The sequence below is a fragment of the Colius striatus genome, chromosome 9, assembly GCF_028858725.1.
Source record: "Colius striatus isolate bColStr4 chromosome 9, bColStr4.1.hap1, whole genome shotgun sequence".
Lineage (NCBI taxonomy): Eukaryota > Metazoa > Chordata > Aves > Coliiformes > Coliidae > Colius > Colius striatus.
The window spans coordinates 23,492,158-23,506,703 of NC_084767.1; the positions used below are offsets into that span (position 1 = coordinate 23,492,158).

At 41.0% G+C, this 14,546-nt stretch overlaps 1 protein-coding gene across 1 annotated transcript in view; it reads right to left on the minus strand.

Annotated features, from left to right (window-relative positions):
- Positions 1-14,546, minus strand: part of IQCA1 (IQ motif containing with AAA domain 1) — a 107,602-nt gene that overhangs the window by 13,686 nt on the left and 79,370 nt on the right. Inside the window, 3 exon segments of the mRNA XM_062002651.1 lie at positions 8,116-8,315; positions 11,510-11,617; positions 14,390-14,472. Of these exon segments, the coding sequence (XP_061858635.1) occupies positions 8,116-8,315; positions 11,510-11,617; positions 14,390-14,472 (391 nt within the window).

Sequence of the window (14,546 nt, forward strand, 5' to 3'; positions counted from 1 at the left end):
AAACAGACTGATTTGCAATCTTCTGGCTTTAGAAAATAGCATTTATTTTGCAGTTAGCTCAGCAATTAAAACCTGCTCAATTTGAAGGGGAGGGACACGATTCTGTACAAATGGGCTTTCTGGCTCCAACGTCAGAGGCACTATACCTCTGGTTCACAGCAGGATGGCAGCAATGTTACAGGGTTTTTCACATCTTGCACTCTTCCCCCTATTGCTATAGAAACGCCAGTGGTTTAGACATTCTGCTGCCAAATTTTAATCACTTTCCAGTGGCTCTGAGTTGTGCTAGTTTGCTCAGCAACAAAAATGATGGCTCAGGGAGTCAATGGGTAATGAGAGAGAGACAGCATTCTTCTCCCTCTTCTTTCCCCCCGCCCCTTCCCCTGAGTTGAAACTGCTGCTTTCAGGAAGGAAGCTTGAAGCTTACAAAATCAATAGGTTGTATACATCATAAGCTCAGTTTCTGATTGACAGCCAGCACAGGAAGAATTAAGTCATGAACATATTTCTTCAAAGCACCGCAGTTCATTTTTATGGATACATTTCAAAAGCACCAAACGTGTGTCTGTGTGTCCATACAGTAAAAATATATTGAAGACAGGGGAAAAGAATAACAAATGAGAGCTGTTAAACTTGTTTGCTCTGCTGTGCTCATGATGGGGTGAAGTGGAAACAATGCTGTCTTTGGCATGTGACATGTTATTTGTGGTAACTTGTCAGCCATAGAACACGTGAATTGGTACCTCCAAGTTCAGGCCAGTTTAAGTGAGGAAAAGTAAGCTTTTTCCTTTGGAAGGCAGCAACTCGAACATTTAGCATTAATAGAGGGGATTTAAAAAAGAAAAACATTGTATCATAAAAATAGGAAAACCCTGCAGAAACCGATGTGTGGACCTAGGAAATTACGTGAATGTTTATCTCCATGTGCAACTTCAGGGGTAACATTGCAATCCAACAGTGGATTGAGTGTACAAACTGGAATGAAATGACAGGTTAAAATTGTACAGCAATACTATCTGCCATTGAGGTCAGATGCTTTTTTAATCTATCTCTTATCTATTTTTGGAGGTATGTTTGGTGTATTCTTAAGCCTGTACACACACTGCAAGGTACAAGCTTTAAAGGGCAAGCTTGTGGCTTTCACTGAACTGAGTTGTGCAGCAGCCTTAAACTCAGGGGTTTTCTGCTGATTATCCTGCTAGTCAAGGGCTCAGACACCTGCAGGAAATGCAAGTCAGTCCTACTGATTTGCACTTGTAGGTGAATTCAGTTAGCTCCTGGATGTCTGTAAACAGGCTTGGAGACAAGTGGTGAAAGAAGAATAATATGGTAGAGTGGTCATGGAGCAGTGGTGGGACAATGGACATTCTTTTGTATCGTTAAGATTTGGAAAGAAAAACGTAGGGTGTAGTTTAAATCACTAATGGAAACCTGCAGTTTCTTAAAGAACTACATTTCTATTTCCTGTACCCACTATGAAATCTACTGTGAAACTCTGATTCAGAGATTCTTATGGAACTCAGGACTGCTAATGAATGGATTATCAGCTGGGGCTTTCTGAAGTTTCTGGTGGTGACTTTTACCTTCTGATGCATAAGATAACAACCACTTTTCACCGTGGCTATGTGCATGCCTAGAAAGGGTACGACGAGGGAGATGAGACAGTGGGAGCCTGTTCTCCTTGAAGCATGCTTTTCCCTCAACTGAAAACTGAGCAGGTGGCATGCTGTCCACTCAAGTTTATGGGCTGTATGTGCATGCATTACCACCCTGATAGACTGCTACTGTAGTATCTGTTGCTATTGTACTTTGTCCCTACTTCACTTGTGTTTACAACCAAAGAGCTGCTGTGCATTTGCTTTGTAAGGAGAATAGACTACTTCTGGTATTTCTGCTTTGCAAGGGAATGCAGCTGTATAAAGTCTGAGGAGCTGTGTAGTTGTTCTGGAATACGTTCTCCATACCTATGTGTCTGCTGCAGTAGGATGTTACAGGGGGAGTAAGGGTGAGAGAGGTTACAGAGGCTGTAAAAACTGTTGGCTATGGTTGAGCTCTGTTTACGTACTTCAAAGGTAACCATGTTGTCCCAGCCAGGGAGCTGCAGGTCTTCCCCATTTGTTTCAGAGATTACTTCTGTGGTTAGAAGCCCTCTGAAATGGAGCTTTAAGCCTTCAGCCTACACTTTCATTTTAACTCTTAAGAATGCTCACTGTTGTTATACTTGCCATCTTTTTTTTGTCCCCTTTATTTCCCCACCAAGTAAGTGGAAATCCAACGTATAACCTCAATGTTGTTTCTTTCTTAGAGACACTTTCCTGTGCTTTATGTTTGAGGCAATGATCTAAATGTATGAAGTGGTCTGCATATATTTTTCTGGTGTTGATACATATCAATACAACAAAACTCAACACACTGTCTCCTCTTTTTAAAGACAGTTCAGACACCAGAATCTGTCGGCATCTAATTTAAATTGTTGGCAGATATGTAGCAGACTGCATAACTGCTGTGAAAGTGTGCTTCATTTGAATTATCCATGGATAGTTTGAATCCATGGATAATTAAATGCCCTGTACATAATTAATTTGTAATTGAAATGTTATTAGGTTTCCTGCCTTCCTTGATTTGTGGGAGCTGCCAGCAGATGGCTCCTTAACCCTTCTAATGCCTGTGAACTGCACTCTGATGGGTCACCCAGGCTTGAGGTACTCTCCAGGAAAATAATTCTGAAAAAAAAGCCTTCTTGTCCTTCTGCCCCGATCATCAAAGATAAAACAGTATTTCTGAAAGCGTGGGGTAAAACTTTTCCAACTACAGGATAAATTGCTGCACTCAAAAAATTGAGCAACTTGTTTCTTGCAGGGCACACATGCACACACTCCTCCAAACTTGAAGGCTTCAATGGAATTGTTTTTGTAATGTCCCACACTAAGCTTTTCTGGAAGCTCAAGTTGTTGCAGAAAACTGCTCAATACTCTGGAGTTTGTGCTCAGAGAAATGCTTCAGAGTAGCTAAAGGGATGAGGGTTTAGTGCTGGACGTTATAGTGCTGGGTTATGGTTGGACTTGACGATCTTTTCCAACCTAAACGATTCTGTGGTAAAATATATGATTAGACTTCATCTGTGGGAGCCTCACCAGGCAAATATTCTAGGGCTGCAGTGATAATGCCACTGTATTCTGGTTTGTTAGACAGAACCATAAATGCTGTCTTCTAACAGGACATGTTCAATTTTTTACACTAGAGTAACACAGAGTAAAGGTGCTTTGTCTCAAAGGTAACGCTGTATTTGAGCATTGGTGATATTTAACCTTGATGAGGCCAGGCCTCTAGCAGGATGAACCACGAGAAAATAATTGCTCTGGGACATCTGGAAGAAAGGATGACTGTACTGTTTCCAAATTTCAACTGTAATGGAAAAGTGTAGTGTGGAAATGCTAAATAGGCAACATACTAGGGTAAACTGTACCTGGCTCTTCAGACTGCCAGAAAAAATGATCTGTCTGGAAGGACATTACAGTAGTGATTATGAATAAATGAACCTGATTTGGTGGAAAAAAACCCCAATTACTGACAGACTTCAAAATGTTGTTGCCTCTGAATACTGGGACTGTATCATTTAATCATAAAGAGACTCCATCATATTCTCTTTTTTGGTGTAACACTTTTATAGCCACCTCTGATTTGGTAAATACCATGATAACAGAGTCCCCTAACAGTGATTCAAGGCGCTGAAATATTTCTGCAGCTTCCTGTAAAACTCCTTGTTCAGTGAAGACAGCTACACAGCGCACACTTGAGCTGTTGATAAACACAGACGACTTCTCTGCTGGTATTTCCTCCTGGCCACCTCCTTCTCAACCTTTTAGCCTAGACAGTGTTGCACTAATAACATTTTCCCATGTGTGGCTTTTCATACAATGTGCTTTCTGTGTGTGGTTGTGACTGTGGTAAAGGACCTGAGAGGGGCTGTCTGACTCTGGTAGTGATTAACCTGATGGCTGCCTTATGGTTGCTAATAGAAGGCCAGGGCTTGTCATTTTTATTGCCTTGGAGTTAAGCCTTATGAACTACCTGCATTTTTACACTTCCGTGTCACAAGAGTCATGCATTCTACCTTCTCTCCTCAATTCTTTCTGGGGTTTTGTTTCTGTGCATCCTTCACTCTCCTTCTTTGCATCTTTTATGTAAGCTGTTGCACTGCAGCAATGTTTTGTGACTTGAGGGGAACATGGGAGACCCAAGCCATTGGTTGGTACAAGCTGGCAGAGAGCTCCACTGAGTTCAGGCTGCCTCAATTCATGGAAAATGGAATTAATTAAAATACTCCAGCATGTTATGGTTCATGCTTGAAGTTTGGATGACTTTTGTTTGGGGGATTTTTGGGAAGTGCTTCTACTGGGGAGAGACTGTTCACTCTGAAGCAGAGCTGACCTGGCAGACATTGTTTGCTGTGGCTTTATATACAAGTCCTTGGGCTTGGTGTTTGCAGCTTCTTTCAATAGTTTTCCTATTCACTATTAATTTTCCTTACGTTTCCTTTGAATAGGCAGACTGCAATGTTATTTTCCTGTTCTGGTATGAGAAGTCATTTCCTCTGTATGACATTTAAAATGCCTGCTTTGAGTAGCCTTTCTTTTGGATCAAGGCTGGTATGTCTCTTGCAAATCTCCTCCCTGAAATGAGGGAGGGGAAAAAACAGAATTTGGCTCTTGCATCTGAAACAAATTAAAGTTTCATTTTTTTCCAATGCTGTTCACTTGTTTAGGGTGTCTCCCACGAAGCAACTGCCAGCAGCCAACACTCAGTTACTGACAGAAAGTTTCTTAATGGTCATTTTATGCTCTCCAGAGTTTCCTTTCATTACAGAAACTCTGTTTGCAGATGTGATAAGTAATCAGAAGTGCAAGGTTACTTCATCTTTATCACAGAACACCATTAATTCTTATTTGTTAAATCTTGATGTTTAGTGATAGTTACAAGGATTGTAAGATAACAGAACAAGAACTGTCATGTTTCCTGCTATTCGCTTACAATGCTAAGTGGAAGGTCTGTATTCTGTATTCCTTATAAAAAGGAAATTCTGGTGGCATAGAAAGCTTTGCTTGATAATGGTCACAGTTGCTGTTTGCAGAAAACATGACAAGGTTATGAAGACGTGGTGAATCCTTCAGTGATCATCTGCATGCAAGGCACTTTAACAAGGTATGCTATGTTGTGTCAGAGTAGAATGAGAGCTCTGAATATTAAATATCAGCTGCAAGATAGCATTTGCTCTTGTGGCTCGTCTTTACATGTGTTGCTGTATATTGTAGCTGTACAATAATCCAAATACATTTACACCAGGCTTTCTTAAAAAATAAACTTTTTTGGCAAATACCAGTGTTCAGCTTCCTTTTGTCAACGAATTTGTTTTCAGTGTGTGTTGCCCTTGTGCTTGCTTCAGCCTGGGTAACAGTAGCTTGCTGCAAATCAGGATAGAAAATATTTTACTACCCTTTGATTCCCTGTGAAACTTTTTCCCTAACAAACAACTGCCCTTGCTGCAATTTGTGTCCATTGCATCATGTCCTATTGCTGTCCATGTCTGGGTTCTGTTCTCTACATTATCCCATGAAGCTCCTGAAAACAGGAGTTTGGCTTTCTCTTAGGACAAAACAATTGGTTTTGTTCAGCTTCTCTCATGCACTCTAGCCCCCTTATCTTCCTGGCTTTCCACTGGACCTGCTTGCTTGTTGATTGCCTATCTTGTAACAGTGTCCAGTTGCTTCTAGTGCCATGTAGCAGTGAATAATTAATTGCTATTAAGAGTTTGGCTATACTCTTGCTGATATAGGCCAATATTCAGCAGACTTTTTGCTGCATGGACATGCTGTTGACTTGTGTTCAACTTAAGAACCTGCAGTCCTTTCCTGCAAAGCTGCTGTCTAGTTGGTGGGCTACAGCCTGGACCTCTTTGGGCTGTCACATGGAGTTACTCTGTGCCAGGTGCAAGACTTTGATACTGGATGGGAGCATTCAATGTAAAGCAGCAGCAACCTATGGCAGGACAAATGGGGTGGATGGCTGTGGCAGGGATTTTAGTGTTCCTAGAGACACATTTGTCACTGTTGGGACCAAAAAAAGATGGACTATGAGTGCAGAGGTGAAAGTCTTTGTGGATGGAGGATTGCTTCTATCCTGGCTCTGAGCAACTCCAGAATCTGAGGCAAAATAATCACCAGATTGGATAAATCAGTGATTCTGCCATGGGAAAAGAAGGTGGCAGGGAGCAGTGGAATGACCAAAGAAAGCAGAAATGAAAAATAAATATAGTTGACTTGAATGATGCTAAAACAGGCCAGTGCCTTGTCAAGTATGAGTTTGCATAGAAAAGAACATACATGACGTATCCCTTGGAAAGAGGCAGTCTGCTGTGCCCTTATAAAGCAGCAGAGTTTGAAGCAGTACTGCTGTTGCAGTTGGAACAAGTCATCTTTTGATAAGTAAGTGCCTGGACAGCTCTTATTCCATGTGATTGACTACGAAGAACTTCCCTCCCAGTGACTTGCTGAGGTTCACCAAGGTGTCATTGCTTCTTCTGTAAGAGCTACAGTAAAAAAATAAGCTTGGACTACTCTCCATAGTTCTGGGGGAGGTGTTGGATAATATTTCCATTTGTTCTTAAGTAATGTGGGAAAATACAAGTATTTTCATATACCTATATCTAGATTTCTGTGCATATACACAGAATGTGTGTACTTCATGTGTGTATACATAATGAGTGTGCTTACATACGTAATGTGTATAGATATATATGCACATTTTGTATATGTTCCAGTTATATATTTTATATGTATCTGCATGTATAAAAAGCCTTAATATCTTTAGCTGGAACCTTCTATAGGAGTAAAAGGCTGCCCTCTTTTCTCCTGTGTTTAATGGCCTTGTGCTCTAGCAGCAACTAAATAATGGAAAGGCGATGGTGTGTGTGCGCTGTGCCTGCAGCCAGACATGCTTTGCTATTGATGAGGCCAGAGAAACTAAGTGGAAAGGGTGAAATGTGCAGAGTAGAGGGAGGAGAGGGAGTATTAGATCACTCTAATGGCACTAGCTTGTGTCAGCAAGTGCTAGACCCAGTGTTAGTGTTATGGCATCAAAAGTGCAGGATCACAGCACTGTCAATTTTCCTTAGGCACTGCTCTGAGCGGCAAGAAATGGGGTCCTTTGGGATTGTTTTGCTTTTAACTATGAAACCTGTCTTTTCTGGGGATGGAGGCACCTGCCACAAAACCTGCTCTAATAGTGGATTTAATAAAATACATCTGATAAATCCCAGGGAAAACCAATTTGAATTCAGTCCTTGGGCAGATCTCTGGCACTGGAAAAGTATTGTATTCAACTCTGTCTAGGATATGCTGTGCTTTTTCTTTTTAAAAGTATTTTGTCTGGAAATGTTTACCAGCTTCCTTCCTTAGCAGAAACACTGAGCACTTAGAATGTGGAAGAAATCCCACCAGGATAGTGTCCTTTTTCTGAAGAGGATTTGAGATGTGTTCTTCACAGTTCCTATGTCTTCTTTCATTTCCAGACTTCTCATATATTTCTGTTAATGTAATCCTGAACTAGGATTCCCTCTTTTGAAAACCTTGCTGATAGGTAAACAGACAGCACTATAGGGGAGAGCTGTTTTATAGCAACAGTCCCAGAGAGGAAAATTTTTGACCACCCCCAGTCTAGTATTTGATTAAATACTGCATGGCAAGAATTCCTGACTGATGTGCATATAAACAGAGAACAGATTTTTCTCCATCTATGATGCTTTTCATATTTAAGGTAACACAAAGCTTGCCCAAATGTTAATATGAAAAACATGGCTACTACAAATGATTTCTCAGGGGCATTAAATCCTCTACAGAGGTTCACACACTGACTGTCAACAAATAGTTGTGAAAACCTGAGAGGAGGGAGGGAATTTTAAATGGACTTGGCAGTTCTTTTGACCCTGGGCAGATTTACCCTTGTATGACTGGTGTATATGTTCCTCAGTATGGAGGAACTACAATTCAATTCCCTATTGGTTCCACAACAGATGTGATGAACGGAGCCAATTTTGTGGAGAAGGACACAGAATGCTACCTTGAGAACCATGTGAAGCATCATTTGCAGGCCATTCTTGCCTGGGTATTTCCCAGCAATGTTGGAAGGAGATAAGTTGAAGAGGTTGGCTCCTGTTTCTGTGCAGATGGCATGGACCAACATTTTCTTTCCAACGCCAGCAGGTCCAGCTAGTAACAAGGCTTTCACCAAAGGAGCCTTCTCATGAACTGTTTGGGAACCTGTAAAAAGTCATATGGCACTATTATTGCTCTCATTTAAGTCTGCCATAAAGATAATAGAAAAAAAAAGGAAGAATCATTCTTCACCGTCAATAATTTATCACGTGAATTCACTGTTTCCTTAATATGGCACAGGTGCTCTTCAGTTCAATTCTGTATAAGCAGAGCTGTAACTGTGGCACGTTTCTGTTAAGATCTCTGTTTATAGCAAAACTCAACCACTCTTATTTGTACCTTCTATGAGCAAACTTCATCTCTAAATCTATGTGAGCTAAAATAACAGTAATCGGTAAACTTTTGAGGATGGACACAAGGGCATTGAAATGGAACTACTGCCAGTGGCTAGGTGTGCAGACAAGCCTAGTGCTCTGCACAGGGACAACCCCGTCTTCCCTTAGCTGTCAGACAGAGGCAGAATTAGAGATGATCCTGTGGCTTTAAGCTTGCATTTGTTGTCAGAGCAGGTCCTCACTTCCTGCAACTGGACAAGGGCATAGACTCATGTTGCATGTAGGACTTAGAATTCCTTCCACTGTCATCTGAAACTACAATGTCCAGCTTCCCTATCTCTAAAGAAAACAAACTAGTGGGACTATCTGTTGGAGCAGTATTTGTCAATGACTTTGAAAACAGATGTTCCCATGCTTATTTTCTCTACTTCTGCATGTTGTTGCTGTTCAGTGAGAATTAGAGACTCAGACTGTTTGTCATTTTAGGCTAGCTCTGCTCCCACATCCTTTACTGCTGTCGACTCGTCTATGTGTGGCTGTGGAGTGCAGTGTTAACTTATCTGCAGAGGAGCCAGTGTTATCTCCCAGTCTGGAACACAGCAGTTGCGTGTTGCAGAGCAGGTATGACGTATCTGCTAGGAAAGGAGGATCCTTTCCTGTTCCCTTCGTTTAATCCAGCTGAGCAAATGCCAGGATTGCTATGCTTCACTTGCTCTGCTGGCAGCAATGACTGCTCAGCATTTTGAAATCAATCTCTATGGATGCTTCAAGTAAATTCGTTCTGGGCTGTAAGTAATATGTTCCGTCATTTGGGAAAGTCTAGCAGAAATGCCTGTGCTGAGAAAATAGAACCAAAGAGATTTAGGTGGTTGATGTTGACAGAACTTGTTTTCCCTGCAGCTTTGTCACTGTATTGAATTTGGTACAGGTTTATCCATGCCTACTGTTTCGACACCTAAAAATGCCCTGTGTCAATACTGATGGTAGTTACTAACTCAGGTTTGGAAAATCTGTGTTAGCATCCACTACTTCTGAAGGTCTTTGAGCCTGGTGTCTATCAGACCACGGGACTAGTTGGGGAACTGGCCCCAAGGATGAGGAAAATCTCTCTGGGTTATGGGGGAAAGCTAGGAAAGAATAGTATTTAAAACGAAATCCAATCAGGCTGCCTCTGTGTCCTAATGCTTTAACGTTCTAAATAAATGACAGTGGACTGAGTGCTAAGATGAATGTCATTTTTTTCAGCACTATGCAGGATATAGTGAAGATGTCAGCCACCCAGGCTTTATTAATATTCGGTCACTCCATACCAATCTATTACAACTATACATAGATTTATTAGAAGAGGAGCATCAGGCTCCTCTGTGGTTAAAGATGAAGTATATTTTCTACTATTATTCCTCCTTTCAGCTCCTTATCATTTTCTCAATGCCATTTAAGCTGGAGCTTTCCTTGCCATCAGGTGACTATTTAGAGAAAAACTTTCAGCCTACACATACACAATTATACAATGATTAACATTCTGAGAAGACCAATTAAGTAAAATGTCATCTATAACAAATCACCCAAGAGGTGAAGCCATTCCTGTGCCTTTTTTTGGCTCATGTAGTATCTTTTTTTTTTAATTCAAAGGTAGTTTTCAAACTGCTAATTGCATATACTTTTTGTTTGTTTATCTAGTTCAGAGTCTCTTCTCCCTAGGACTTTTGCCAATTGTATAAATGGCAGAAAATTAATGGGTTCTCTTTCCTCCTCCCCCAGGGGATGTCTTGGGGCTTGATTTCACTAGATTAGATAGTGTTAAAACATAACCTTGTAGGAGTTATCTGGTATGTGAAATACTACAGTGTAGTCAGTGCAAGCAGGGATAACTGTTGAGCTCTCTCAGCTGACTGTGGTCAAACTTGTAGCCAACCCTAGCCCCAAACCAGCCAAGAGTGTTTTAGATGGGAAGAGACCCATCTAGGTTGAAGGCTGGGGTGCTGCCAGCATTCTGTTTGTCACCCTGACTTTTCAGATTGAGTTGTAGAGCAGAAACCTAAATGAAGCAGTATTGTAATGGGCTCTCTAAGGCACATCCAGCCTGCTTTGCGACTAGGAGGAGCAGGGAAAAGCCTGAAGAGACCATAGGATGTATGAACAGAATGGCCTGAGCACTGGTCTTTCTGGGAGGTGTGCAAAGGGGAGGGAAAAGCAGATCTGTGTTATCTTTGCCCTCCTAATGGAAGGCAGAGATATGTCAGCTATTTTGCGCTGTGAAGGGGATCAGCAGTGACAGAGACTGGTGGATGATATACCTAGTTAAAATCTTCCCAAAATCCAATCACGAATGGAAAAGGATGCAAGCAAACTATGCCCTTGAGACAGGCACTTCTTGCAATCACTTCAGTTTGGCTTAATGCCATTCCCATGTAAAATATGGGAAAGACTTTACATTAAAAGCAAACAACCTGACCCAGTAAAGCCTTGTTAGGTATTGGCTAAGTCTGGCATCAAAAATGCAAGGACATTTTAAAGGGTTCTCTCTGATGCACAAAATGTATCCAAGCCTAATTTCTTAAATGATTGCATTGTTTAGTACTGAGTAACATTAGCCACCTTGTAAAAGGTAAATTGCAACCTTAGCCCTTCCCTTAACTTGATTAATTTTGATCACTAGAGCTTGTTTTAGCTATTATCTTTCCCAAGTGATTTCCTTTTATATGCTGCCATTCACAAACTGTTAACATGCAAACAGAGATGATATGGAAATGCAATACCTGACAATAGCATGTGCAAGCTCCTTTATGCACTATTAAAATGATATGGTCTTCACTCAGAAGGTTTAATTGAAAAACAATTATACTGCAAAATGCTTTAGATTACGACTAATCAAGCCCTGTCAAAGCCAGTAAAAATGCATGATACTGACAGGAAGCAAAGCCATTGTGTTCTGCCCTCTAGTAATTTTTGCCGTGCTCTTACCTAATGGCAATATTCCATACAGGGCTATTAGCTGTCTGACATCTGCAAGAGAGGGCATTGGCTCTATATCTGCCTGACGAAGTGTGGTCCCCAGATAGTTGTACTCGCCTGTAGGGAGGAAGCATGGGCTTAATAAATGTGACACTGTGTTGTTATAAAATGCATAACTCAAGTAATGAAAAACTACTATAGAATACCAATATAACATGCTCTTGGCAAACCCAGTACTGTCAAGGGACAGGGACTCAAACAGGGCAATATTGTTGTGGAATGTGGCCCTGAGAAATTTGAAAGGTGAACTGCAAAGGAAAATGAAGTTAAACACATTGTGGACATTCCCTTCCAGACTGCGGAAGGCGTTCAGCAGAGCACTCGGTCTTGAGTAACCTTTTAAAGAAACTTTGTGGAGAAGAAACATTAGTAGCATCATAAATCACACTGCTGGCCAAGGATTTCTAGATTTGGGATTTTTCAGGGCTGGAATCCCAGTGAACCACACTCTATCAAAAGGATATCAAAAGTGGGAAAAAGTATTTTTTAACAAGGTTTCCCTTGTTTGCGTCACACCTCAGATTCTCACTGTTAGAGATTTAAACACTTCCCCTAATTTGGTGGGGTTCTTTGCTTTGCAGTTCACCTTTTTTGTTCAAAAAACCCTCCACAAAACAAACCAAGAAAACTAAAAATCGCCAACATGAACTGAAATAATCTAATCTTGCTTCAGCTCTTGTAACAGAGCCATAATTGTACTGCTTGCCATGTCAAAGTCCATATACAAGACATGTTAGAGAAAAAGATCCAGAAGGATGGGCCACAAGCATGAAAACTAGTTGTGAGGATGTAGTCAATGATTATTTTTTAGCATAAATTACATGTTATGGTGAATATTATTGAAAAATAATAGTACATTATGTTTTACTGGAGATAAAAAGGGAGAGCACTAGAGGTCTCTGGAGCAGAGGTAAATTAGCAATGGTTAAGAGAGAAAGTGGAGTTGTATTCTGGGGGCAAAAAGCCAGACAAGCCCTGGTGCAACTGCCTCCTCCCCTCTGAAGAATAAAATTCATTTCAGGTTTTATCTTTTATTTAAGGAGAAATTAAAAAAAAAGGAGATAGGAATTAATCTTCACAGATTTAATTAGAAGGCATCAAAGGGTTTAATTGCAACTGAACATAAATCACAGTGGATATTCTCTAACTAATTTAGATAAGGTCACCAAGAAAATTAGTTCAGTGATGCCAGTTTGGCATAGAGGGGGGACATTGCAGTGCCTTTACTCATTGTAAAGCACAATTCTTTGTCCTTTTTCCAGGAACTGAGGCCTTCCACAGCCTTCAGCAGAGCTGAGCAGCTGAAGAGTTACTGTTCTGCAGGCTTTGCCTCCTTGGACCCTTAAAGGGATGGCTTTTGGATTAAAAAAAAAACCAAAACAGCAGACTAGATTCAGATGTGAGGTGATCTTTAAACACCTTCTGTATCTTGTTCTGGCAGCATAAGAAGCATGACAGAGTTCAGAGTGGGAAAGAGCTGGCTGTGGCAGTCTGGGTCACCTCATTCCTGCCAGGCCTGCATGGGCTACCATCTGTGCTGGAACATGGGTAGAACCCAGCATGGGTGAAGACAGCCAGGTGAATATTGCTGGGGCCTGCACTTCTGTGTCCCATATCTTCTACTGTTGGGAAGTGAATAGTGTTAACTGGGAGCAGCCCTTCTGTTGCTCTAGGCTGCAGAGGAGCCAAGGCTTCAAACTTCATAGTCAAGGGAAGGTGGCCCAAAGCCAACTCAGCCTGTTTCCAAATTTGATGTTATCACCTGTTAATTATGATACATTGGCTAAGATGTATTTTAAAAACATCTGTGGTAGGGAATATTTGGACAAAATTAACCTTGATAGTACTGGTTGAGTGAATGAAAGAATAATGAAAACCTTCTATTCGTTTACGTCACGATCTTTAATGAGCATAAAATGGACAGAATAACTGTTAATTCCACCTTCAACAGTGTGGATAAGGACTCTGAAAGCAATAATTGGTGCTTCTAAGGGTTTATATAAACATGGCATTTAGAGGTGAAGGTAGTGGAATCTAGCTTTTCTGGCTTGGATACATAGTGTACCACCAGCAAGTGGCATTTTGGCCTCTGGTGTCTGTAAATTCAAAAGATTACAATTGAATCTTGGGTGTTGAGCAGCTCAGGTTACTGACATTTTAGTGTATGTTACCAATGCTTTTGAAGATAGTATCAGATCCCTGTTCAGCCTGCAAGTGTTTGGGTTTATTTCTCACACTCTGTATAGAGCACAGGAAAGCATGTCTGACTGTAGCTGCAGGTGAACAGAAAACGGAAAAGAGGACTATGAAACACAGACCTAGGCAGAGACACATCTTACTCAAAGCATTGCTCAAAGTTCATGTGTAGCCAGGAGGTGGACGTAAGGGGAGGTCAATCTTTTCTGCAGAATGAACAAATGCTGGAAGTATCATTTTTGCTGTTCTTTGGGAAGTATTCTTAAAGGATTATGATCCCCAGTCTGACAGACTTGCACTGCCTTGCTAATGCTCCTTAAAGAATGTCCTGGTTCTACCTCATTTGGCTTATGACACCCAAAACTGTTCAGAGCTTCCAGGTGTTAGTGCTTGGAGCTAATCGCCAGCTTTACAAACAGGTCCTGGTTTCAGTAGCAGAAGTGAAAGTTACTAACCATCTTGTAGAAAGAGACTTGATTTGCATACATGACTTTAGATTTTCAAGTTTGAAACCCCTGAAAGTGTAATTACTCTTGAACTTACTCTTGACTGGAAATAGGGGTCAGTGAACACTGAATGGCTGGAGGTTTAGTTAGACAAAATGTTATATTAGGTGTAAAATGTGTACTTTACCAACATAATCGGAGAGATTGACGATCTTGGCTTTTATTAGTAATCCTTCTTCCACTAGTTCTCTGTACAGAGAATCGATGGTCCTATGGACAAGAGATTTCACTCAGAAATTCTAGGGCACTGTAAGTAAAAGCTCAGTCCTTCAATAACTGAACAG